Consider the following 26,086-nt stretch of genomic DNA (forward strand, 5'->3'; position numbering starts at 1 on the left):
TACACTATTAAACTACCCTGACATGAGACAGGTGACGTCTCTCTACACTATTAAACTACCCTGACATGAGACAGGTGACGTCTCTCTACACTATTAAACTACCCTGACATGAGACAGATGACGTCTCTCTACACTATTAAACTACCCTGACATGAGACAGATGACGTCTCTCTACACTATTAAACTACCCTGACGTGAGACAGATGACGTCTGTATACACTATTAAACTACTCTGACAAGAGACAGATGACGTCTCTACACTATTAAACTACCCTGACATGAGACAGGTGACGTCTCTATACTATTAAACTACCCTGACATGAGACCGGTGACGTCTCTATACTATTAAACTACCCTGACATGAGACAGATGACGTCTCTCTACACTATTAAACTACCCTGACATGAGACTGATGACGTCTCTCTACACTATTAAACTACCCTGACATGAGACAGATGACGTCTCTCTACACTATTAAACTACCCTGACATGAGACAGGTGACGTCTCTCTACACTATTAAACTACCCTGACATGAGACAGGTGACGTCTCTCTACACTATTTAACTACCCTGACATGAGACAGATGACGTCTGTATACACTATTAAACTACCCTGACATGAGACAGATGACGTCTCTCTACACTATTAAACTACCCTGACATGAGACAGATGACGTCTCTCTACACTATTAAACTACCCTGACATGAGACAGATGACGTCTCTCTACACTATTAAACTACCCTGACATGAGACAGATGACGTCTCTACACTATTAAACTACCCTGACATGAGACAGATTACGTCTCTACACTATTAAACTACCCTGAACTAGACAGGTGACGTCTCTCTACACTATTAAACTACCCTGACATGAGACAGGTGACGTCTCTCTACACTATTAAACTACCCTGACATGAGACAGATGACGTCTCTCTACACTATTAAACTACCCTGACATGAGACAGGTGACGTCTCTCTACGCTATTAAACTACCCTGACATGAGACAGATGACGTCTCTCTACACTATTAATCTACCCTGACGTGAGACAGATGACGTCTCTATACACTATTAATCTACCCTGACGTGAGACAGATGACGTCTCTTTACACTATTAAACTACCCTGACATGAGACAGGTGACGTCTCTCTACACTATTAAACTACCCTGACATGAGACAGATGACGTCTCTCTACACTATTAAACTACCCTGACATGAGACAGATAACGTCTCTCTACACTATTAAACTACCCTGACATGAGACAGGTGACGTCTCTCTACACTATTAAACTACCCTGACATGAGACAGATGACGTCTCTCTACACTATTAAACTACCCTGACATGAGACAGGTGACGTCTCTCTACACTATGAAACTACCCTGACATGAGACAGGTGACGTCTCTCTACACTATTAAACTACCCTGACATGAGACAGATGACGTCTCTCTACACTATTAAACTACCCTGACATGAGACAGATGACGTCTCTCTACACTATTAAACTAGCCTGACATGAGACAGATGACGACTCTCTACACTATTAAACTACCCTGACATGAGACAGATGACGTCTATCTACACTATTAAACTACCCAGACATGAGACAGGTGACATCTCACTACACTATTAAACTCCCCTGACATGAGACAGATGACGTCTCTACACTATTAAACTACCCTGACGTGAGACAGATGACGTCTCTCTACACTATTAAACTACCCTGACCTGAGACAGGTGACGTCTCTCTACACTATTAAGCTACCCTGACATGAGACAGATGACGTCTCTCTACACTATTAAACTACCCTGACATGAGACAGATGACGTCTCTCTACACTATTAAACTACCCTGACATGAGACAGATGACGTCTCTCTACACTATTAAACTACCCTGACATGAGACAGATGACGTCTCTATACACTGACCATATAAAATGACCCACTTTAACTAACTAACAAGGTTGGGCTTGTCCTTCCTCTCAAGCCTGGGAAGATGGATTTCAAACACTGTTGGCTGATTTCTATTGCACATGTATTTATTGGAAGTTGATCGCGTGTCTCAAGTGATGCATGCTGGGGTTTTTAGTGGATTGAACTTCAGAGAGCAGAACAAAGACAACTTTGTTTCTTGATTTGGATAATTAAAGAATAGGGTGTAATCAGCTGCTCTGCTCAGCCAATGATTAGAACGTCTATTTTGAAGTCTGGTGTCATACAATATCCAACCTTGTGTCAGGTTTGCCTCTCGATTCATTCACAATGTACATTTTGTATTGGTCTCACCTCCCTCCTTTCCTGTCATTTTGTATTGGTCTCACCTCATTCCTCTCCTGTCATTTTGTATTGGTCTCACTTCCCTCCTTTCCTGTCATTTTGTATTGGTCTCACCTCATTCCTCTCCTGTCATTTTGTATTGGTCTCACTTCCCTCCTTTCCTGTCATTTTTTATTGGTCTTACCTCATTCCTCTCCTGTCATTTTGTATTGGTCTCACCTCATTCCTCTCCTGTCATTTTGTATTGGTCTCACCTCATTCCTCTCCTGTCATTTTGTATTGGTCTCACCTCATTCCTCTCCTGTCATTTTGTATTGGTCTCACTTCCCTCCATTCCTGTCATTTTCTATTGGTCTCACCTCATTCCTCTCCTGTCATTTTGTATTGGTCTCACCTCATTCCTCTCCTGTCATTTTGTATTGGTCTCACCTCATTCCTCTCCTGTCATTTTGTATTGGTCTCACTTCCCTCCATTCCTGTCATTTTCTATTGGTCTCACCTCATTCCTCTCCTGTCATTTTGTATTGGTCTCACCTCATTCCTCTCCTGTCATTTTGTATTGGTCTCACCTCATTCCTCTCCTGTCATTTTGTATTGGTCTCACTTCCCTCCATTCCTGTCATTTTCTATTGGTCTCACCTCATTCCTCTCCTGTCATTTTGTATTGGTCTCACCTCACTTGGTCTTAACTCACTCCTCTCCTGTCATTTTGTATTGGTCTCACCTCACTCCTCTCCTGTCATTTTGTATTAGTCTCACCTCACTCCTCTCCTGTCATTTTGTATTGGTCTCACCTCACTTGGTCTCACCTCACTCCTCTCCCGTCATTTTGATACAGGTCAATGCTCTAAACAAGCGCATGTCAGCCATAGAGAGTCTCCTGAACCGGCTGGAGTCCAAGATGACTCTACCCCCCGATGATGAGGTAAGAAAGGGTTAAAAACCTTCCTTCTCCTCTCCTAACAGAGCTTCGTATTGCTCTCCTAACAGAGCTCCTAACAGAGCTTCTTATTGCCCTCCTAACAGAGCTCCTAACAGAGCTTCCTACTGCTCTCCTAACAGAACTTCTTATTGCTCTCCTAACAGAGCTTCTTATTGTTCTCCTAACAGAGATTCTTACTGCTCTCCTAACAGAGCTCCTAATAGAGCATCTTACTGTTCTCCTAACAGAGCTTCCTACTGCTCTCCTAACAGAGCTTCCTACTGCTCTCCTAACAGAGCTTCTTATTGCTCTCCTAACAGAGCTCCTAACAGAGCTTCTTATTGTTCTCCTAACAGAGATTCTTACTGCTCTCCTAACAGATCTCCTAATAGAGCATCTTACTGTTCTCCTAACAGAGCTTCCTACTGCTCTCCTAACAGAGCTCCCAACAGAGCTTCCTACTGCTCTCCTAACAGAGCTTCCTACTGTTCTCCTAACAGAGCTTCCTACTGCTCTCTAACAGAGCTCCTAACAGAGCTTCCTACTGCTCTCCTAACAGAGCTCCCAACAGAGTTTCCTACTGCTCTCCTAACAGAGCTTCCTACTGCTCTCCAAACAGAGCTTCCTACTGCTCTCCTAACAGAGCTTCCTACTGCTCTCCTAACCGAGCTTCCTACTGCTCTCCTAACATAGCTTCCTACTGCTCTCCTAACAGAGCTTCCTACTGCTCTCCAAACAGAGCTTCCTACTGCTCTCCTAACAGAGCTCCTAACAGAGCTTCCTACTGCTCTCCTAACAGAGCTCCTAACAGAGCTTCCTACTGCTCTCCTAACAGAGCATTATCTTTCTTGGAATAATCATATTAGAGAGAATCATAGGGGTTCATCAAAGGGTAACTTGTTAGCTAACTCTGGCCTTAACCTGTTGTTACCCACCTTGAGTTGGGCTCATTTCCATTACAACTCCTCCGTGTTGAATTTCTCCATAAGACATAAGCCATTAAACTCTTAAACATTCAAGTCTTAAACTGACGGGAATCTAGATGGAACTGACCCCAACCCTGTTTCTGTCCACCTGGAATAAAGTCAAGAAAACTGCCCATAACAGAGTTCACTGGAGATGCACTGTTGAGGCTTGAGGTTCCACTAGCAGCAAAAAAGAAAAAAGTCTAGTAAGTCAATCCTGTTTCTATCCACAGGCAACGTCCCCGACCGCTGCACAGATAGAGGAGGAGAAGCTGAGGAGGAAGCTGAGCGAGCTGGCGGGGAACATCAGTGTTCCCTCCTCCGACGAGGAAGCAGGAGGGGGGAAGAAGACCCCTTTATTAAAGAGGGCCGCTGTGAAGAGTAACCTCCCAGTCCTCCCCCTGGAGCCCCTCAGCTCCTCCAGCGATGAGGGGCCCACTGAGGCTCAGCAGGTGAGTTTTGGGGGTCCTGTTACCCTGTTACATCTCAGACACGCGCCAAAAAGCTGTAGCGGAGGTGATGGGATCCAACCAATGATGTGTATAAACCCTGGATTGCTGATGCTATGTAATGGCCAATGAGAGGCTTTGAAGCCACCTGCCGCCATATTGGTACTCTTCCATAGGAGAACTACATAGGAGAACTCTTCCATAGGAATTAATGGAATTCTACAGTATTTCAATAAAATGTTTCAATGACAAAAGAACATGTATTTAGGTATTTCTTTGTTGTAGTGGGGACTGTATCATTAGTACAACAACAAAAAATATTTGAAGGAATATATTTTGTATTTTTATGTTCAGTTCTGTCACGGGTGTCGTAATGAGAGGACCAAAACGCAGCGGGAATATGTACACTCATCTTCTTTATTAAGGACAAAGAAGGAAAAACCCAAAACAAACACGTATACAAAACACAACAACGAATAACAGGCCGGTAAAGCACAAAGCACAATCTCCCACAAAATCCCATGACAAACACACCCCTAATTATAGGACCTTCAATCAGAGGCAACGATAGACAGCTGCCTCCAACTGAAGGCCCCAACACCAATTAACTAAACATAGAACTACAATAGACTAGACAGAATATAAAAATACACTAACATAGAACATAGACTAACAAACCCCGAACCACATAAACCAAACACCCTTCTTCCTAAATACATAGCACAAACCACATGAAACAAACACTCCCTGCCACGTCCTGACCAAACTAAAATAACAAATAACCCCTATTACTGGTCAGGACGTGACAGTACCCCCCCCCCCAAAGGTGCAGACCCCGGATGCACCTCACACAAATAACCAAAAATAACCCCCAAAAAAGAAATCCCAAATCTAAAGGGAGGGAAGGGAGGGTGGCTGCCGTCACCGACGGCTCCTGTGCTACACCCCCCCTCCCCAAACCTCCTACAGTGGAGGTGGCTTAGGCTCAGGCCTTAATCCCCTACCTGACCAAACCACCCCCACTGCATACCTCTGCCTGAGGCCAGTCACTGAAGACCCTGGACTGGGCTCTGGGAGCTCTGGACTGTAGGGCGACTCTAGGAGCTCTGGACTGTAGACCGACTCACTCGGTGCCGGACTGTAGGCAGACTCACTCGGTTCCGGACTGTAGGCAGACTCACTCGGTTCCGGACTGTAGGCCGTCTCACTCGGTGCCGGACTTTAGGCCGTCTCACTCGGTGCCGGACTGTAGGCCGTCTCACTCGGTGCCGGACTGTAGGCCGTCTCACTCGGTGCCGGACTGTAGGCCGTCTCACTCGGTGCCGGACTGTAGGCCGTCTCACTCGGTTCCGGACAGTAGGCCGTCTCACTCTGTTCCGGACGAGACACTGTTACCGGATACTCTGGACGAGGTACTGTTGCCGGATACTCTGGACGAGGTACTGTTGCCGGACACTCTGGACGAGGTACCGTTGCCGGACACTCTGGACGAGGTACTGTTTCCGGACACTCTGGACGAGGTACTGTTGCCGGACACTCTGGACGAGGTACTGTTGCCGGACACTCTGGACGAGGTACTGTTGCCGGACACTCTGGACTGGGACTGGGCTGACGCACTGGAAGACTAATGCGTGGGGCTGGTAGTGGAGGTACCAGACTGGGGACACGCACCTCAAGGCAAGTGCGGGGAGCAGGAACAGGACGAGTTGGACTGGGCTGACGCACTGGAATCCTGGTGCGTGGTGCTGGTTTAGGAGACGCCAGACTACACACCTCAGGGTCAGCACGAGAAGCAGGAACTGGATATACCGGGCCATGGGTAAGCACTGGAGGTCTGGAGCGCACCTCTTGCACAACCCGTCCTGGCTGGATGGAAATAGCAGCCCTGCACAAGTGGAGTGCTGGTACAGGACGAACTGGGCTGTGCAGAGGCCTGATGGTTGCCGTGCGTAGAGCAGGCGTAGGGTAGCCTGGGCCTAGGAGGCGCACTGGTGGCCAGATGCGTTGTGCAGGCATCCTCCTTCCAGGCTGGATGCCTACTCTAGCACGGCTCTTGCGAGGGGCTGGGATCGCTCGCACTGGACTGTGCGTCCGCATAGGCGAGATCGTGCGCACTTCCGCATACTTCGGCGCTCTCCTCTCCAGTTGCTTCCCATAATAAGCACAGGGAGCTGGCTTAGGGCTCACCCTTGGCCCAGCCAAACTACCCATGTGCCCCCCCCAAAAAAATTATTGGGGGTGCCTCTCGTGCTTCCCCATCGGCGCGCACAAAGCCTCATACCGGCGCCGCTCTGCCTTGGCTGCCTCTATCTCCTCTGGTGGGCGACGATATTCCCCAGCCTGATGCCAAGGTCCAGCCCCATCCAGAATTTCCTCCCATGTCCAGGTTTAAAGATAGTCCATATAATTCCTCACCTGCTGCTCCTTCCCCCGCTGCTTGGTCCGTGGTTGGTGGGAGATTCTGTCACGGGTGTCGTAATGAGAGGACCAAAACGCAGCGGGAATATGTACACTCATCTTCTTTATTAAGGACAAGAAGGAAAAACCCAAAACAAACACGTATACAAAACACAACAACGAATAACAGGCCGGTAAAGCACAAAGCACAATCTCCCACAAAATCCCATGACAAACACACCCTTAATTATAGGACCTTCAATCAGAGGCAACGATAGACAGCTGCTTACAACTGAAAGGCCCCAACACCAATTAACTAAACATAGAACTACAATAGACTAGACAGAATATAAAAATACACTAACATAGAACATAGACTAACAAACCCCGAACCACATAAACCAAACACCCCTCTACCTAAATACATAGCCCAAACCACATGAAACAAACACCCCCTGCCACGTCCTGACCAAACTATAATAACAAATAACCCCTATTACTGGTCAGGACGTGACAAGTTCACATAATATTCATGTGTTTTTTACCCCTTTTTCTCCCCAATTGGTGGTTAGTCTTGTCCCATCGTTGCAACTCCACTACGGACTTGAGAGAGGTGAAGGTCGAGAGCCATGCGTCCTCCGAAACATGACCCTGCCAAGCCATACTGCTTCTTGACACACTGCTCGCTTAACTCGGAAGCCAGCCGCACCAATGTGTCGGAGGAAACACCGTACAGCCGGCGACCGAAGTCAGCGTGCATGCGCCCGGCCCGCCACAAGGAGTCGCTAGAGCGCAATGGGAAAATGACATCCCGGCCGGCCAAACCCTCCCCTAACCCGGACGACACTGAGCCAATTGTGCGCCGCCTCATGGGTCTCCCAGTTACGGCCGGCTGCGACACAGCCTGGGATTGATCCCGGGTCTGTAGTGATGCCTCCAGCATTGTGATGCAGTGCCTTAGACAGCTGCGCCACTCGGGAGGCCACACATAATGTAATGTATGCATTAAAGTGTCTGTAATAGAATATACTTGTCAAAAACCAATGTAGACATTAATAAATGCAGGGGGAGTACCAAAATGGCTGTACGGTGGCTTCAAAACAACACCCCCTGACAGTCATCTAGGGTTTACATCATTGGATCCAACCAGGGACCTCTCGCACGCAGAATTAACATCTTAAAACAATCCTTAACACTCTTTCTAGCACTAACACTCACACTTGTCTTTTCTCACTCGCACTTCAGCACTTTGCTGATAGCTGCTTTACTGAGGAAAAGTTGGACTTACTATGACTGTGATATGTGGTTGCACCAACTGTCAGTCCCTCTGGATAAGAGTCTCTGCTAAATGACCGCAATGTAAATGTCTTCACCATTAGACCAAGACAAAATCCTTGTGGTCTCAGGGTGACATTTGGGCTAGCAAGTCTCAGGCAGGGCTACCTCATCACGAAAGTGTGATTCCAAATCACCTCCTCTACGTATAGGAGACGTAGGTACTTCCCACCGGCTAATTTCTGTTCCCTTACATGGCTTTCAGAGATCCACTGCGGCGGCCCTCTGTGACATCACCAAAGACTTTCTAAGAACCATTAATGCCGCTGAAAGCGCAATGAACGAGTACTTCCCCTCAATAACGTCTAATGACAGCCCCATGATAATTGACGTGGCTGACGTAAGGAAAGCAGCTGAGTCTTACAGAGAACTTGAGGAAAATGTAAGCTTAAAAAATCACACTCCTATTTTCCTCCCAAGTAATCATAATCCAATCAAAATAGCTGTGTGTCAAGTGTGTAGGTCTGGAGCTAAGCTTGCCTTTTGTTTAAAGCATGCGAAGAGACGTCTTGTGTTGTCTTAAAGCAGAGATTCGCTTTGTATTCCAAGCAGTCTAGTCTGGAAACTGTTAGCTTGCTAATGGTGTTTGGTTAGCAGCTCATCTGTAAGGGTGCATTTGTGGTGGTTGTCCTGTGCCCTGTTACAGGTGTACATGACCTCAGGGAAGTCTTTTGACCTGGAGAAGAAGCTGAGGCATCTGGAGCAGAGTGCCAAGAACCGCTTTGGAGGGGCCACAGACTCAGAGCTCTCTGACCTGGAGGACGTGGTGGCCCTGACTGCACATCGGGTCCAGAGCACTGAAAGTGAGGTAGGTGACGAGGCTCTACTGTGGGTTCTACTGAGCAGGCTTTCTACTCAACAGGGATGTGCTGTACGGACTGAAAAGCACACCGCAAACTGTAGTTTTCCAAGAAACATTGTAGCCTACAGGGATGCATGAAGAAAGAACAATACAACACTGGAGCTCATTTAGTTGATATATCTATTATTTTCAGATAACTAGTTTTCCTTCAGAAGGGGTATAATTTGTACTTTCTGTCTTTTCATTCCTTCTCTCTTAGGTGTCTGATTTGGAGAACAAGCTTGCTGCTCTAAGTGCCTCAGGGAAGAAAAAGGTGAGTATGTCGTGCAATTCACTAATTCTCTTCAGACCCTCTTGGGCTTGCTTCGATGCTTATTGTTGTCGCATGCTGTTGTCTAAAACAACTCTTCTATCTGACAGATATCAGGCTCGCAGAACAGGAAAAGGTTTAACCAAGACTTCCCCACAAGTAAGGCCCAAAGCATATTGTGATGCCCCTAATATGTTGTCTTTCAGTCCTGAACAACTGTGCTTATGACCATCTCCTCTTGTTTCCACCATCAGAACCCAGCAACGGCTCAGGATCCCTACGGAAATACAATCACATGTAAAGGACTGTATGACAAATAAGCCCAATGATACTGTATGTATTATCTTAGTTACTGAAATATACCTTAAACCTTATCTGTCACTGATCCACTGTATATCTGATGTCACTCTCATATCCAGATTGTTACAGTATGTTAATGGTATATCCACACCCACAATGCACAGCAGTTATGTGCTGTAAAAGCAGGCTACACCATAGCTATGTTCAATGCAAAAACAACCCTGGTTTACTGCCTGAAAATCATACGCATTCTAAAGTATCCTCTCAGTGTCAATGTATCTGATGTCTAAACTCATGAAATGATCTGATATGATTGGTCAAAAGGGCAATTTGTGGGGAAAAAAATCAGAATTGGGCTTCCTGCTGGAACAGTCTAAGCTTCCTGATTTAAAAAGTGAATTTGTGCCATATAGGCTCCCAACATTCAAGCAGAGGCCAAAAGTGACTTTTTGTGTTAAAATGGAGTTTGATTAGTGAACACTGGTAAAGTGGTAGTTACTGTACACTATCATGACCTAGTCTAATAATTACCTTTTGGGTTCCATGGGATTCTGAGAAACAAGCACCACGACTTGCTATCCTACATCACCAACTATGTTAAATTCAAATAACAGAGTGTCTGTTACATAATGTCTTAGTAAATATCTTTCTGAAAAAGAACAGTGAAATGATGCCTTGACACTGACCAGACAAATATGATATGAAATAACAAGTTATCTAGTCTGGATAATGATCTTAGTTTTCTCTCAATTCATATAAAAAAATATGTTTGAAACTGTTTTCAAGACAATTATAAATATTGCAGTAGGATGAATATATATATATACTGTATCATTTGAAAAGCTGCAGTGCGTTATGCTGGGCTTCTGCATCTAATAAATTGTATCACATCAACTGTTGAGTGTTTGAGTGTTTCTATTCTGAGAGAATCTTAACATCCACAACAGGTAAGACGGCCCGCTCTGCCCGACCCATATTGGTATAGTGACTGCAGGCAGACACGTGCTGCCACCTAGTGACACAGTATTTTCACATTCATATTATTTAACATTATTGCTTAGCCAATCATGGTAGTTTTGAGATCCTGTTAGCGTAGCATTCTCGACCGTGGACGAGGAAAAAACATTGTCTTTAACATACTGTGGCAAAGCATTGCCAAGGATTTTCATTGATGTTCAACCAAGTCTATGTTTAAGATGTCAATTGTTATTCTGGTGAACGAGCGCACTTGACATAATGATCACAGGGTATCGCAATAATTAAAAATACAAATTGTAGCACTTTTTAAACACACACGTATACTTTTAAGATTTGGATTAGACTGTAATAACATATCGATGACACTAAAAACATAAATTAAACTGTAATACCATATCAATGTACTCCACACTGCCCTTTCCCACCTGGACAAAAGGAACACCTATGTGAGAATGCTATTCATTGACTACAGCTCAGCATTCAACACCATAGTGCCCTCAAAGCTCATCACTAAGCTAAGGACCCTGGAACTAAACACCTCCCTCTGCAACTGGATCCTGGACTTCCTGACAGGCTGCCCCCAGGTGGTAAGGGTAGGTAATAACACATCCGTCACACTGATCCTCAACACGGGGGCCCCTCAGGGGTGCGTGCTCAGTCCCCTCCTGTACTCCCTGTTCACTCATGACTGCACGGCCAGGCACGACAACACCATCATTAAGTTTGTTGATGACACAGCAGTGGTAGGCCTGGTCACGGACAACGATGAGCCTATATGGAGGAGGTCAGAGACCTGACCGTGTGGTGCAAGGACAACAACCTCTCCCTCAACGTGATCAAGACAAAGGAGATGCTTGTGGACTACAGGAAAAGGAGGACCGAGCACGCCCCCATTCTCATCGACGGGCTGCAGTGGAGCAGGTTGAAAGCTTCAAGTTCCTTGGTGTCCACATCACCAACAAACTAACATGGTCCAAACACACCAAGACAGTCGTGAAGAGGGCACAACAAAACCTATTCCCCCTCAGGAGACTGAAAAGATTTGGCATGGGTCCTCAGATCCTCAAAAGGTTCTACAGCTGCACCATCGAGAGCATCCTGACTGGTTGCATCACTGCCTGGTATGGCAAATGCACGGCCTCCGACCGCAAAGCACTACAGAGGGTAGTGTGTATGGCCCAGTACATCACAGGGAACAAGCTTCCTGCCATCCAGAACCTCTATACCAGGCAATGTCAGAGGAAGGCCCTAAAAGTTGTCAAAGACTCTAGCCAACCTAGTCATAGACTGTTCTCTCTGCTACCGCACGGCAAGCAGTACTGGAGCGCCAAGTCTAGGTCCAAGAGGCTTCTAAACAGCTGCTACCCCCCTGGAACGCTGCTGCTACTCTCTGTTATTATCTATGCATAGTCACCTTAATAACTCTACCTACATGTACATATTACCTCAATTAGCTCGACACCGGTGCCCCCGCACATTGACTCTGTACTGGTACCCCCTGTATATAAAGCCCCACTATTGTTATTTACTTCTGCTCTTTAATCATTTGTTATTGTTGTCTCTTACCTTTTTTTATAGGTATTTTCTTTAAAACTGCATTGTTGGTTAAGGGCTTGTAAGTAAGCATTTCACTGTAAGGTCTACAACTGTTGTATTCGGTGCATGTGACAAATACATTTGATTTGAATGACACTAGAAAACATCACTAAAAAACAATAATTCATTGCAAATCTGTTAACTTATCTTTCTCCATTAGACAGAGTGATTTCCCCGCAGTAGCTATGGATTGGCACTGAGCTCTCAGGCCTTATCTTTCTCCGCTAGAGGGAGTGATTTCCCCGCAGTAGCTATGGATTGGCACTGAGCTCTCAGGCCTTATCTTTCTCCACTAGAGGGAGTAATTTCCCCGCAGTAGCTATGGATTGGCACTGAGCTCTCCCGCATAAACAGAAGGCGTTCATCTAGTTTACTGACTAGACAGAGTTAACGTTACAGATTAAAATTGTCTGATATTATAATTTAGGCTTGAATCAGAAATGCACCTAAACAAAGGAATAAGATAAACACGCTGCTATTCAGAGAATTGACACAATTTTGACATGGCAAGTGAGATTTATTTGGTTGAACTCAGTGCTGACCTACCTTCTAAAGTAGTGGTAGGATAATAGCCTTTCTGTTTGCATCGAGACTATTGGAGACGTCTAAAGACCATGTCAACTGGTAGGACTGCTTCTTGCATTCCAGGGTAATTCCATTCGGGTCATTAGGCTACAGAATATTTTTTAAGACATCACACCTTTCTCAAGCTATACGATACATTCTGAACGAAAACACCACAAAGGAACTGTTTTTGACAATTGTATGAGCAGTAAAATTGGACTGTTTTGAGGACACCCATCCCGTCCATACTGCGGCCACAATCTATCTCCAGCAGGCTCGACACTGCCCCGGAACGTGTATTCACCCCGCTGTGGTCATCATCCGGGATTGCGCTGGTATAAAACTTTCGTCTATCTGCTTTGACATCTCGTCGACTCCCGCGTCCTACTAAAGCAAATAACGAGGACATTATTCAATCGCTATTAGGTCTACGTACAGAACGATTATTTATCAGGCTCGCGTGCGTTCTTGTTTTAGTGTTCCATACCGAAACGTATCTATATGATGACAATTGCCTAGGATTAGCTAGATGACAATTCGTTTTCCAAGGTACCCCAAGAGGTAGCCTGATGTTATGAGGGTGTTTTGACACATCAAAGTGACGCGTGTGATATTAGTTGTTTATCAGCAACAGGAATCAAGGATATTCGTAATGCAGTTTGTTACGTGTGAAGGCGGTTACATTGAAACAATGTATCAGAATGGCATCACGTCTCGTGCCTGGGAAGCGAATTGATGAAGGATTGTTGTTACACTGTAGCTACCCGATTGTAAATAGTTGACTTTTCGCATGTTATTGGTGAGCTATTTTTCCATTACGTGGAGATGGTGATTATATTTTTCCAGTGTGCCCTTCATCGTCATCATTCGGCTCCTGTGTTCCATTTTTGAATTTCTTCGAGGCTGACACGTATGCTACAGTAAGGACTTTATGACAGAATACACAAACATGGGAACTCAGATTACTGGTAGTGGAAGAAAAAGAATCCCCAACAGGGAGAGACTGACCGCGGAGGACGATGCCCTCAGTCAAATTGCTCGAGAGGTAAGTTTTGGGATATGTTTTTTCTTTCTTCTTTTGGAAGGCAATGCTCGTCATACTGCGCCAAACGTATTCCACGGAGTGCCTTCAATTTAAGCCTATGTTATACATATATATTATGCCGACATAAAGACACGAGCATGTCGATCATACGTGTAAAGTATAGCCTAGACCAGACGTTCCCAACCTGGGGTAGTTAGGACCCCTGGGGTAGTAGGACCCCTGGGGGTACTTGGCCTATCCAGGGTGTACTTAAGAAGACTCGTGAGACTATAAGCTTACTGGTAAAATGCACACGAGGGGGTACTTCAGGGGTACTCCGGACAGAGCAAAATTCAGTTGGTGGTATAGTAACCGAAAAAGGCTGGGAACCACTAGCCTAGGCTACAGTAGGACTATTCACAAACCATGCATCAGTTGCTGCAGCCCACACCCTCCTCAACTGACGAACACAGCGTGGTAATTATTATTCACTAGGGGTAATGGATGTGTATAGTGCTGCCTCTCCGATGCTGTATGCAAGGCATTCCCTGGACTAACAGACAAAGACGCATTATTTGTAAAAGGAAACACGGACATTGTTTGCTTGGCCTACATAAACTGGCATGTGGATGGACAGTGGATCAAAGTGACACAATGAATGGGGGAATTGTTGAGGGGTAAATTGCTTGATAAAGACAATTGGGGATGACCTTTGTGGCAAGGACACGTTTGTTTTCTCCTTGCACGTTGAAATGGGTACCAACTATGATGTCAGACTTCCTAGCTATTGATCCATGTCCTATTCATCTATCACCTATCACCTATCATCTATCACCTGTCATCTATCATCTATCACCTATCATCTATCACCTATCACCTATCACCTATCACCTATCACCTATCATCTATCACCTATCATCTATCACCTATCACCTATCACCTATCATCTATCACCTATCATCTATCACCTATCATCTATCATCTATCATCTATCACCTATCACCTATCACCTATCACCTATCACCTATCACCTATCATCTATCACCTATCACCTATCACCTATCATATATCACCTATCATCTATCATCTATCATCTATCACCTATCACCTATCACCTATCACCTATCATCTATCACCTATCATCTATCACCTATCACCTATCACCTATCACCTATCATCTATCACCTATCACCTATCACCTATCATCTATCACCTATCACCTATCACCTATCACCTATCACCTATCATCTATCACCTATCATCTATCACCTATCACCTATCACCTATCACCTATCATCTATCACCTATCATCTATCACCTATCATCTATCACCTATCACCTATCACCTATCATCTATCACCTATCATCTATCACCTATCATCTATCACCTATCACCTATCATCTATCACCTATCATCTATCACCTATCATCTATCATCTATCACCTATTTTATTTTTTATTAGTTCACCTTTATTTAACCAGGTAGGCTAGTTGAGAACAAGTTCTCATTTACAACTGCTACCTGGCCAAGATAAAGCAAAGCAGTGTGACACAGACAACAACACAGAGTTACACATGGAGTAAACAATAAACAAGCCAATAACACAATAAACAAGTCAATGACACAGTAGAAAAAAAGAAAGTCTATATACAGTGTGTGCAAAAGGCATGAGGAGGTAAGCAACAAATAGGCCATAGTAGCGAATAATTACAATTTAGCAGATTAACACTGGAGTGATAAATGAGCATATGATGATGTGCAAGTAGAAATACTGGTGTGCAGAAGAGCAGAAAAGTAAATAACCTATCAAACCTATCATCTATCACCTGTCATCTATCACCTGTCATCTATCATCTATCACCGATCATCTATCACCTGTCATCTATCACCGGTCATCTATCACCTGTCATCTATCACCTGTCATCTATCACCTGTCATCTATCACCTGTCATCTATCACCTGTCATCTATCACCTGTCATCTATCACCTATCATCTATCACCTATCATATATCATCTACCACCTAACATATATCATCTATCACCTATCATATATCACCTATCATATATCATATATCACCTATCATATATCATATATTCATCTATCATATATCATCTATTCATCTATCATATATCATCTATCATATATCACCTATCATCTATCACCTATCATCTATCATATATAATCTATCACCTATCATCTAATCATCTATCATATATCATCTACCACCTAACATATATATCATCTATCACCTATCATATATCACCTATCATATATCATCTATCACCTATCATATATCACCTATCATATATCATATATCACCTATCATATATCATATATTCATCTATCATATATCATCTATTCATTTATCATATATCATCTATCACCTATCATCTGTCACCTATCATCTATCACCTATCATATATAATCTATCACCTATCATCTATTCATCTATCATATATCATCTACCACCTAACATATATATCATCTATCACCTATCATATATCACCTATCATATATCACCTATCATATATCATATATTCATCTATCATATATAATCTATTCACCTATCATCTATCCATCTATCATCTATCATCTATCACCTATCATCTATCCATCTATCATCTATCATATATCATCTATCACCTATCACCTATCATCTATCCATCTATCGTCTATCATATATCATCTATCACCTAACATGTATCATCTATCACCTATCTATCCATCTATCATCTATCATATATCATCTATCACCTAACATATATATCATCTATCATCTATTGATCTATCATATATCATCTATCACCTAACATATATCATCTATCATCTATCATATATATCATCTATCATCTATCATCTATTCATCTATCATCTATTCATCTATCATCTATCACCTAACATCTATCATCTATCATATATCATCTATCATCTATTCATCTATCATATCATCTATCACCTAACATATATAATCTATCACCTTACATATATCATCTATAATCTATCATATATTATCTATCACCTAACATATATCATCTATAATCTATCATATATCATCTATCACCTATTCATCTATCCATCAATCATCTATCATCTATCCATGACGCTTATTAAAGAAGCAGGAAAGAGAGAGAGAGAAAGAGCGAGCAAGAGAGAGAAAAAGATAGATGTAGGTCATACTGCAATGAGGGGTGCAACTCAATACTGAGAGGGAGTCTGAACTGGCTTCCTCCCCTTGTCTCCTCTCTTTACAACAATTTGAGGTCACACGATAGGTGAAAACAAATCAGTGCAGACCAATGACAGGCGATAAAGTAAACCACATCATATAATATCCAAATTTAGCAGACGCTTTTAAACACTTCTCATGTGGCAATCTCAGCAGGAATCGAACCCACAACCCTAGCATTGCAAGCACCATGCTCTACTTACTGAGCCACAGAGTGTGATGTGAGATGTTTTTTGGGTGGAGGAAACACAATCAGAAGTTGATGGGGATACAATCATAGGGAGATCAACAGACTGTTTGTCATCATACTATATTGAAGTCTGGCGCCAGGTAGCCTAGTAGTTAGAACATTGGGCCAGTAACTGAAAGGTTGCTGGATAAAATCCCTGAGCTGACAAGGTAAAAATCTGTTGTTCTCCCCCTGAACAAGGCAGTTAACCCACTGTTCCCCGGTAGGCTGTCATTGTAAATAAGAATTTGTTCTTGCCTAGTTAAATGAAGGTTAAAATAAAAAAGTCCAGGGCTCTAGTGAGACTCCGGCTAGTATTTGTAAGGACAGGCTTCGCACCAACTATAGACTGAAGTCTGTTGACCAGTGACCACAACATGTTGAAAATATTTACTTGCCACGCCCGGTGCCCATTGCAAATGGCCTCCAAAATGTCACTAGAGCCCAGCTCTTTCATTTTCATCTGGTTGATTTTATCACCATGTAACCCCAGTCCTTGGTGATACTAAAACAACTCACCAGTGTAATGGTGTACTGTAGGTTTTCTGATCAGCCACGTCTGTAAACCTGAATGAATAAAACCTCACTATGTGGACCATAATATTCCCCCTGAAAGGTTCTAAACATCCTCACTAAATATCAAAGGGCTTGTTATGCTCTCCTGGTCCCCTGCCATTCTTCTAAATAAAGAAGTATACAGGTTAATAAGTCCATGTGCAATAAGAATCATATGTGTCGGTACAGAAACACAGAAAGGTTCTATCAGTCAGAACCACTAGTCAGATCCTTCAACACATAAACGTCCCTAGTTATCATGGGTGTGGTGGGAACTAAGCAACCAGGAAGGCAGTGTTTTGTTTAGTGCTGACATCAGAGGAGGGCTTGGTCACCATATGAGTGACAACATGATGTGAAGGCCCTTCAGAAGACACTCCCACCCGCATGCTAATGAGAATATGATCTGAAATGGGATGTTGGGATGTTGTCATCCTGGAATATAATAATACACTGTGAGTCTCGTCCTCATAACAATGTTGACAAAGCTATAAAGCTGTTCTTAAGCAGAATATGGGGTTGTTTTGAACACACACACACAGGAATGCTCTGAATCCAACTACTGCAATATAAAATATGCTTACTCCAGTCCTGTCTCTCTCCCATCTCTACACACTATAATCTAAGGCACTGATAAGACGCTATAATACTCCAGTCTGTTGCTCAGTGGAAATGGTTCTCAATGAGACGTCAAGTGTCTCTCAAACCAAACCAAGTGCAGTGAGGCCTGAAGCCTCCAGTCATGTGATAACAAACCATTGAGAGCTGCAGATGACAGACAGACATCATTAATCCAGGGCCCAGAGCACGATGTTGTCATCAACTCATTCTGCTGTCATGCCAGTGATATTCAGCAGGTACCTGCTAGTCATATGATTAGTGCCAGGGTGTTGTTTGACAGTGATATTCAGCAGGTACCTGCTAGTCATATCATTAGTGCCAGGGTGTTGTTTGACAGTGATATTCAGCAGGTACCTGCTAGTCATATCATTAGTGCCAGGGTGTTGTTTGACAGTGATATTCAGCAGGTACCTGCTAGTCATATCATTAGTGCCAGGGTGTTGTTGGACAAATAACAGACAGGACAGATTCAGAATCCTTAGTCAATGGTTAAACATGATGTTAGGGGGTGTGTCCCTGTGGAATTAGGAGGAATTAACAGATAGACAGCTCGAGTATTAAAATTGAGGGGCGGGGGGGGCAGTACAGGGGTCCATGGTGGGGTTGGGGATATGTGAGGGGGAAGAGATGGGCTTTTGGCAGACTTTCATGTTCTAGCTGGTGAAGTCTGACCTACTGGGCAAGCTGACAGCTGTTCCCTTGGGTGCACATGTATGTGTGTATTGGTGTGTGTTCATGTTCATGTGTGTGTCCCCACTTTTGTGTGCGCGTGTGTGTTTGTGTATATGTGTGCATGTGATCTGTGCATGTGTGTGTTTGTGTGTAAAAGCACTCAGCAGCCCCTCTGCACCAGGGGATTGGACTGTGTCTATGCCAGTGACCTGCATCTCTTAAGCCTCTCAGCATCATCCACATCCTGCTTTAATCGCAGGTTGACATTTATTGTCATGAGTCTTGTCCTGAAGGTAGAACCGAGCAATTTCCCCTTAGATAGACCAGCTGGAAAGTCAAAATTGGCTATATTGTAAAAATTCCTGAAAACAAAAAAAGTGCTTAATTTAAGGTTAGGGTTAAGCATTAGGGTTAGCAGTCTGGTTAAGGTTAGGGTTAAGGTTAGGGTTAGGTTTAAAATCAGATTCTATGACTTTGTGGCTGTGCCAGTACTCTGCAGAGCTGCCTCCAGAACAAGATTCATGAAGAAAACCATGAACCTGCGCTTTAATCACTGCTGGAGTAGTGGCATGGCAACAATAACCAGCTTTTACTGTATTCTGGCTAAGTCATTAATCATGTCTCAAATCAAACTGTATTTGACCCATTTCATCTAAAAGGGATTCCCAACGAGTCTGAGAGGACCGCCTGAAATTTCAGCCTGTTTTGGTGGGATGGAGTTTTGCCCTGCCTGTTGACATCACCGGTAAATTAGTTAATAGACCAAAAAGAAAGAGAGTTCCAAACCTCTCTGCCAATAACAGCTAGTTTTCAGTTTTCCTCCAGCCAGACCACTCTAAGACAGTCTGAGCAAAATTCTTGCTAAAGAAATTGCTCTTTGCTGAGAAGCTATTTTAGTTTCTTTTTGAACATTTTAATTGAAAAACAATCACGGTAGCGTACTTAATTGTTACCCAGAAATGATTTGATATTGAAATAAAAACGACTGCATTGGAACTTTTAAGTCGCTGTGTAGCGTTGGGTGAGGTGGCAGGCGATTAGTGAAGCGTGATGAACAGGCGACTAGTCTAGACTTCCAGCTACCTTTGACCTCCCATCAGCCATCATGATTCAATACATCTACTGAGTCAGAGGCCTGACCTTCCTTCCATGAAGTGCTGTAGTCACTGTTGTCTGAAATGATGGGATAGGTGAACGTAAAGGTTGGACTGCTTAGCTTACAGCGACACAGGCATGCCAGATATCTGAAACATGGAGTCATTGCTACATGTACCGGCTCTCTTAACTTGTCCTCCCTGACTGTGTTGATATTAGAGGATGTGACTGTACTGCCACCCTTCTCCCTCCCCTCACTTTCATCAGCATGTTGGGCATCACAGCAGAGACATTTTGGCCATTAAGTGTCTTTATAATATGGTCTAAAGAGCCTAACATACGCGCGCGCGCGCACACACACACACACACACACACACACACACACACACACACACACACACACACACACACACACACACACACAGCAGTCTGCTGCTCTTCAAAGTGCATAAATCTCTGCATGAGGCTCCTCCTAAGAAGATTATCACAGTAAAATGCTGCTATGTACAGTCGTGGCCAAAAGTTTTGAGAATGACACAAATATTAATTTTCAAAGTCTGCTGCCTCAGTTTGATTGATGGCATTTTGCATATACTCCAGAATGTTATGAAGAGTGATCAGATGAATTGCAATTAATTGCAAAGTCCCTCTTTGCCATGCAAATGAACTGAATCCCCAAAAAACATTTCCACTGCATTTCAGCCCTGTCACAAAAGGACAAGGCTGGAGATCACTCTGTCATGCTGATTGAGTTTGAATAACAGACTGGAAGCTTCAAAAGGAGGGTGGTGCTTGGAATCATTGTTCTTCCTCTGTCAACCATGGTTACCTGGAAGGAAACATGTGCCGTCATCATTGCTTTGCACAAAAAGGGCTTCACAGGCAAGGATATTGCTGCCAGTAAGATTGCACCTAAATCAACCATTTATCGGATCATGAAGAACTTCAAGGAGAGCGGTTCAATTGTTGTGAAGAAGGCTTCAGGGCGCCCAAGAAAGTCCAGCAAGCGCCAGGACCGTCTCCTAAAGTTGATTCAGCTGCAGGATCGGGGAACCACCAGTACAGAGCTTGCTCAGGAATAGCAGCAGGCTGATGTGAGTGCATCTGCACGCACAGTGAGGCGAAGACTTTTGGAGGATGGCCTGGTGTCAAGAAGGGCAGCAAAGAAGCCACTTCTCTCCAGGAAAAACATCAGGGACAGACTGATATTCTGCAAAAGGTACAGGGATTGGACTGCTGAGGACTGGGGTAAAGTCATTTTCTCTGATGAATCCTCTTTTGATTGTTTGGGGCATCTGGAAAAACGCTTGTCCGGAGAAGACAAGGTGAGCGCTACCATCAGTCCTGTGTCATGCCAACAGTAAAGCATCCTGAGACCATTCATGTGTGGGGTTGCTTCTCAGCCAAGGGAATGGGCTCACTCACAATTTTGCCTGAGAACACAGCCATGAATAAAGAATGGTACCAACACATCCTCCGAGAGCAACTTCTCCCAACCATCCAGGAACAGTTTGGTGACGAACAATGCCTTTTCTAGCATGATGGCGCACCTTGCCATAAGGCAAATGTGATAACTAAGTGGCTCAGGGAACAAAACATCAATATTTTGGGTCCATGGCCAGGAAACTCCCCAGACCTTAATCCCATTGTGGTCAATCCTCAAGAGGCGGGTGGACAAACAAAAACCCACAAATTCTGACAAACTCCAAGCATTGATTATGCAAGAATTGGCTGCCATCAGTCAGGATGTGGCCCAGAAGTTAATTGACACCAAGCCAGGGCGGATTGCAGAGGTCGTGAAAAAGAAGGGTCAACACTGCAAATATTGACTCTTTGCATCAACTTCATGTAATTGTCAATAAAAGCCTTTGACACTTATGAAATGCTTGTAATTATACTTCAGTATTCCATAGTAACATCTGACATCTGGCCTGTACGGTGATGTATCAGACAGACAGACACCATGTGTTCTCTGGACGGACATTAGTCTCAAAACACCCCAGAAAACTCCAAGCTAAGTGCTCAACCCCCAAATAGGACTACTGCTTCAATACATCATGAGACTAGAATGTACTTTTATAGTATTATGCTGTTGTCACAACACACCTGAATGGGAACCTCTACTCTGCCCCCCAGCAAGGCCTCATGAGCACAGCGTGAGACAAGAATGTACTATACAGTACAGTGCATTACGCTTTTACTAAACTATTTAGGTTAAAGTGATCAACCATTTATAATGATCACATTTTCCTGCACTTATGTGTTCATGATGGGGCGAAGCCTAACTTTCATTGAGGTCAATGGCAGAACAGAGAATTTTGTCTTAACGGGAAGTTAGGATTTGCCCCTATGAGAGGAGTGCACTGAATAACTTCCAAGAGACTTTCTTTTCCAGTAAGTGTTGAGGTGGCCCCTCCCTCTCCTCTCACTCAGAGAGCCTGGCTATGAATAGATCCGTAGGGATGCATCATGCCTGTGAAGGTCTTGACACTGGGGAAGGAAAACATCTGGAGTTACAACGCTGTTCTGCTTTTAAGCCTCCATGAGGTCTGCTCTGGATGGGAGCTGCTGCTGTCCCAGCCGACTAGTGCAAGCTTCCAGGCCTCTAATAGTACTGACCAGTGGCTAGCTTTATCAAAGCTGTCTTTAAGAATTGGACTCGCGAGTGACGCAGCGGTCTAAGGCACTGCATCTCAGTGCAAGAGGCGTCACTACAGTCCTTGGTTCGAATCCAGGCTGTATCACATGCGGCTGTGATTGGGAGTCCCATAGGGCAGCGCACAATTGGCCCAGTGTCGTCCGGGGTAGGCCGTCATTGTAAATAAGAATTTGTTCTTAACTGACTTGCCTAGTTAAATAAAGGTTCAATGAAAAAATAAACTGGGGGAGTGTTTTGTCTCGAAGGGGATGGATTATATTTCTGGTATTTCTGTCCTGTATATAGGCCTGCAATACGGGATCCAACATAACCAGAGATATACAGTTATGGCTTGAAGTAGAGACACCATTTTCACAGGTTCCTCTTCCATTACTTTTTGCCCCAATGAAATGATATAAGTTCTGTTAAGTTAGTCATTCACTTTATTGTCACATGTCCCTACACATGAATTTGATTTAGTGGTGATATTTCCATAGATCCACTTAGTTTCACAACCCTAGTGGTTAAAATGACACTACGGAGGTACAAAAGGCTTCTTAACAGCTTCTTCCCCCGAGCCATAAGACTGCTGAACAGCAAGAAAATTGGCTACCCCGACTATTTGCATTGACCCCCACCTCCCCCCCTTTTTTTAAGCTGCTGCTACTCGCTGTTTATTATCGATGCATAGTCACTTTACCCCTACCTACATGTACATATTACCTCAATTACCTCGACTAACTTGTACCCCCACACATTGACTCGGTACCGATACCCCCTGTATATTGCTTTCAATGAAAATGACAGATCTATAACTCACATTTCTCTGTGAATTTGGTTGTGTCACTCAAAAAGTGACATATTACAGCTTTAAGGCAGGCTAGGATGTGAATGAGTGTCTGAAATGATCCACGATGCTGACTCTGATATGGTCTACACTTGCCTAGGCAGCCCCAGACCACCCTCCTCATCGGTCTCTGTTGACAGGCAGCCCCAGACCACCCTCCTCATCGGTCTCTGTTGACAGGCATCCCCAGACCTCCACCCTCCTCATCGGTCTCTGTTGACAGGCAGCCCCAGACCTCCACCCTCCTCATCGGTCTCTGTTGACAAGCAGCCCCAGACCACCCTCCTCATCGGTCTCTGTTGACAGGCAGCCCCAGACCTCCACCCTCCTCATCGGTCTCTGTTGACAGGCAGCCCCAGACCACCCTCCTCATCGGTCTCTGTTGACAGGCAGCCCCAGACCACCCTCCTCATCGGTCTCTGTTGACAGGCATCCCCAGACCTCCACCCTCCTCATCGGTCTCTGTTGACAGGCAGCCCCAGACCTCCACCCTCCTCATCGGTCTCTGTTGACAGGCAGCCCCAGACCTCCACCCTCCTCATCGGTCTCTGTTGACAGGCAGCCCCAGACCTCCACCCTCCTCATCGGTCTCTGTTGACAGGCAGCCCCAGACCTCCACCCTCCTCATCGGTCTCTGTTGACAGGCAGCCCCAGACCTCCACCCTCCTCATCGGTCTCTGTTGACAGGCAGCCCCAGACCTCCACCCTCCTCATCGGTCTCTGTTGACAGGCAGCCCCAGACCTCCACCCTCCTCATCGGTCTCTGTTGACAGGCAGCCCCAGACCTCCACCCTCCTCATCGGTCTCTGTTGACAGGCAGCCCCAGACCTCCACCCTCCTCATCGGTCTCTGTTGACAGGCAGCCCCAGACCTCCACCCTCCTCATCGGTCTCTGTTGACAGGCAGACCAGGCAAGCTGTAAGGCAGGTTGGGCTGGGCAGGCTGCCATATGATTTCTTCACAGTGAAGGCCCATGAACCGGACTGAGTCTCACCAGGCTTACCTGCCTAATCTACCCTGACGTAATCCTGTATCCTAATCTCCTGAATAGTGCTGCAGTCTTTTGACCCAATGAGGCCACCGTACTATACCAGTGACGCTCAATGTGAGACTATGAGCCTGAGACTCACAGCGTGGAATGCTGCTTGTTACTAATGAATAACCCATGTGTCTCAGTCTCAAGGCAGCATCCAAGCTATTTCACTTCTCTCCAACAGCCAAGCCAGATTGAATCCTTGCCTCAGTCTCTCAGTTCTCTCTCTGCAGGTTCTTGACTGCTTGAGGCAATAGGCACACAGCAATGCAGTCACATGTGGTTGTAATTAGTTAGTAATAGCTCTTTGCTTCACATTTTAGTGAAGATAAATACCTTTAGTGGTTATTGCATTTTCCTTCATTTCTTGAGTTTGGTTTGTTTACTGGCTTGGCTGGCATTCTGATCCAGGTTCTATTTTCTGTTTCGTTTTGGATTGTTAACGTGATGTTGTTGAATGCTTTGCACCACTAGCTCTCTTGGAGTGAGAACATTTCTTGGAGTGAGAACATTTCTTGGAGTGAGAACATTAAGATTGCTCCTAAGTGGGCTCCTGAGTGGCGCTGCGGTCTAAGGCCCTGCATCTCAGTGTAAAAGGTGTCACTGCAGTCCGTGGTTCAAATCCAGGTTGCATCACATCTGGCTGTGATTGGGAGTCCCATAGGGCGGTGCACAATTGGCCCGGGTAGGCCGTCATTGTAATTAAGAATTTGTTCTTACTTAACTGACTTGCCTAACTAAATAAAGGTTTAAAAAAAATTATAATTTAGTTACATTTCATCCTGTTCAATTCATGTTAAAGGTCCAATGCAGCCATTTTTATCTCAATATTAAATCATGTCTGGGTAACAATTAAGTACCTTCCTGTCATGGTTTTCAATCAAAATGGTCAAAAATAAACAAAAATAGCTTCTTTTTTTTTAGCAAAGAGCAATTTCTCAAGCAATAACAATTATAGGACTGTCTGGGAGTGGTCTGTTAGTTAAAACTAGATGTTATTGGCAGGGGGGTTTGGAACCCTCTTTCTTATTGGTCTATTAAGTCATTTATTGCCTGAGGCAGGCTGCGATTTCAGGCGGTCTTTTTAAACAACTCTTACACTAAAAGGGCATTATCATAATTTTCACAATTTGACAGTATTATTCCAACCTCATCGTGTGGAAATAGATATAAAACACAGGAAATTAATCATGTTTTTGATGGCACTGGGGCTTTAACAGCCTGTGTTCATTTACAAACAGTTTTG

The 26,086-nt window shown here is 44.3% G+C and overlaps 2 protein-coding genes across 12 annotated transcripts in view; both read left to right on the top strand.

Moving 5' to 3' along the window:
- The window catches only part of LOC106561270 (melanophilin), a 101,510-nt gene extending 90,857 nt beyond the window's left edge, over positions 1–10,653 (top strand). Inside the window, exons 10-15 of the mRNA XM_045699315.1 lie at positions 3,118–3,204; positions 4,400–4,618; positions 8,994–9,155; positions 9,409–9,462; positions 9,570–9,618; positions 9,714–10,653. Coding sequence (XP_045555271.1) covers positions 3,118–3,204; positions 4,400–4,618; positions 8,994–9,155; positions 9,409–9,462; positions 9,570–9,618; positions 9,714–9,760 — 618 coding nt within the window. The 3' untranslated portion in view covers positions 9,761–10,653. The remainder of the gene's footprint in view (positions 1–3,117; positions 3,205–4,399; positions 4,619–8,993; positions 9,156–9,408; positions 9,463–9,569; positions 9,619–9,713) is intronic.
- A 2,048-nt stretch (positions 10,654–12,701) lies between these two features.
- Positions 12,702–26,086, top strand: part of LOC106592309 (leucine-rich repeat flightless-interacting protein 2) — a 42,686-nt gene continuing 29,301 nt past the window's right edge. For 7 of the 11 annotated variants that reach the window (XM_045699322.1, XM_045699317.1, XM_045699316.1 and 4 more), the window contains exon 1: positions 12,702–13,942. In XM_045699322.1, the coding sequence (XP_045555278.1) occupies positions 13,829–13,942 (114 nt within the window). In that variant the 5' untranslated portion in view covers positions 12,702–13,828. The remainder of the gene's footprint in view (positions 13,943–26,086) is intronic. The other 4 variants (XM_045699326.1, XM_045699327.1, XM_045699330.1 and 1 more) reach the window with 3 other exon arrangements.

The sequence above is a fragment of the Salmo salar genome, chromosome ssa17 (assembly GCF_905237065.1).
Source record: "Salmo salar chromosome ssa17, Ssal_v3.1, whole genome shotgun sequence".
In the NCBI taxonomy this organism is placed as follows: Eukaryota; Metazoa; Chordata; class Actinopteri; order Salmoniformes; family Salmonidae; genus Salmo; species Salmo salar.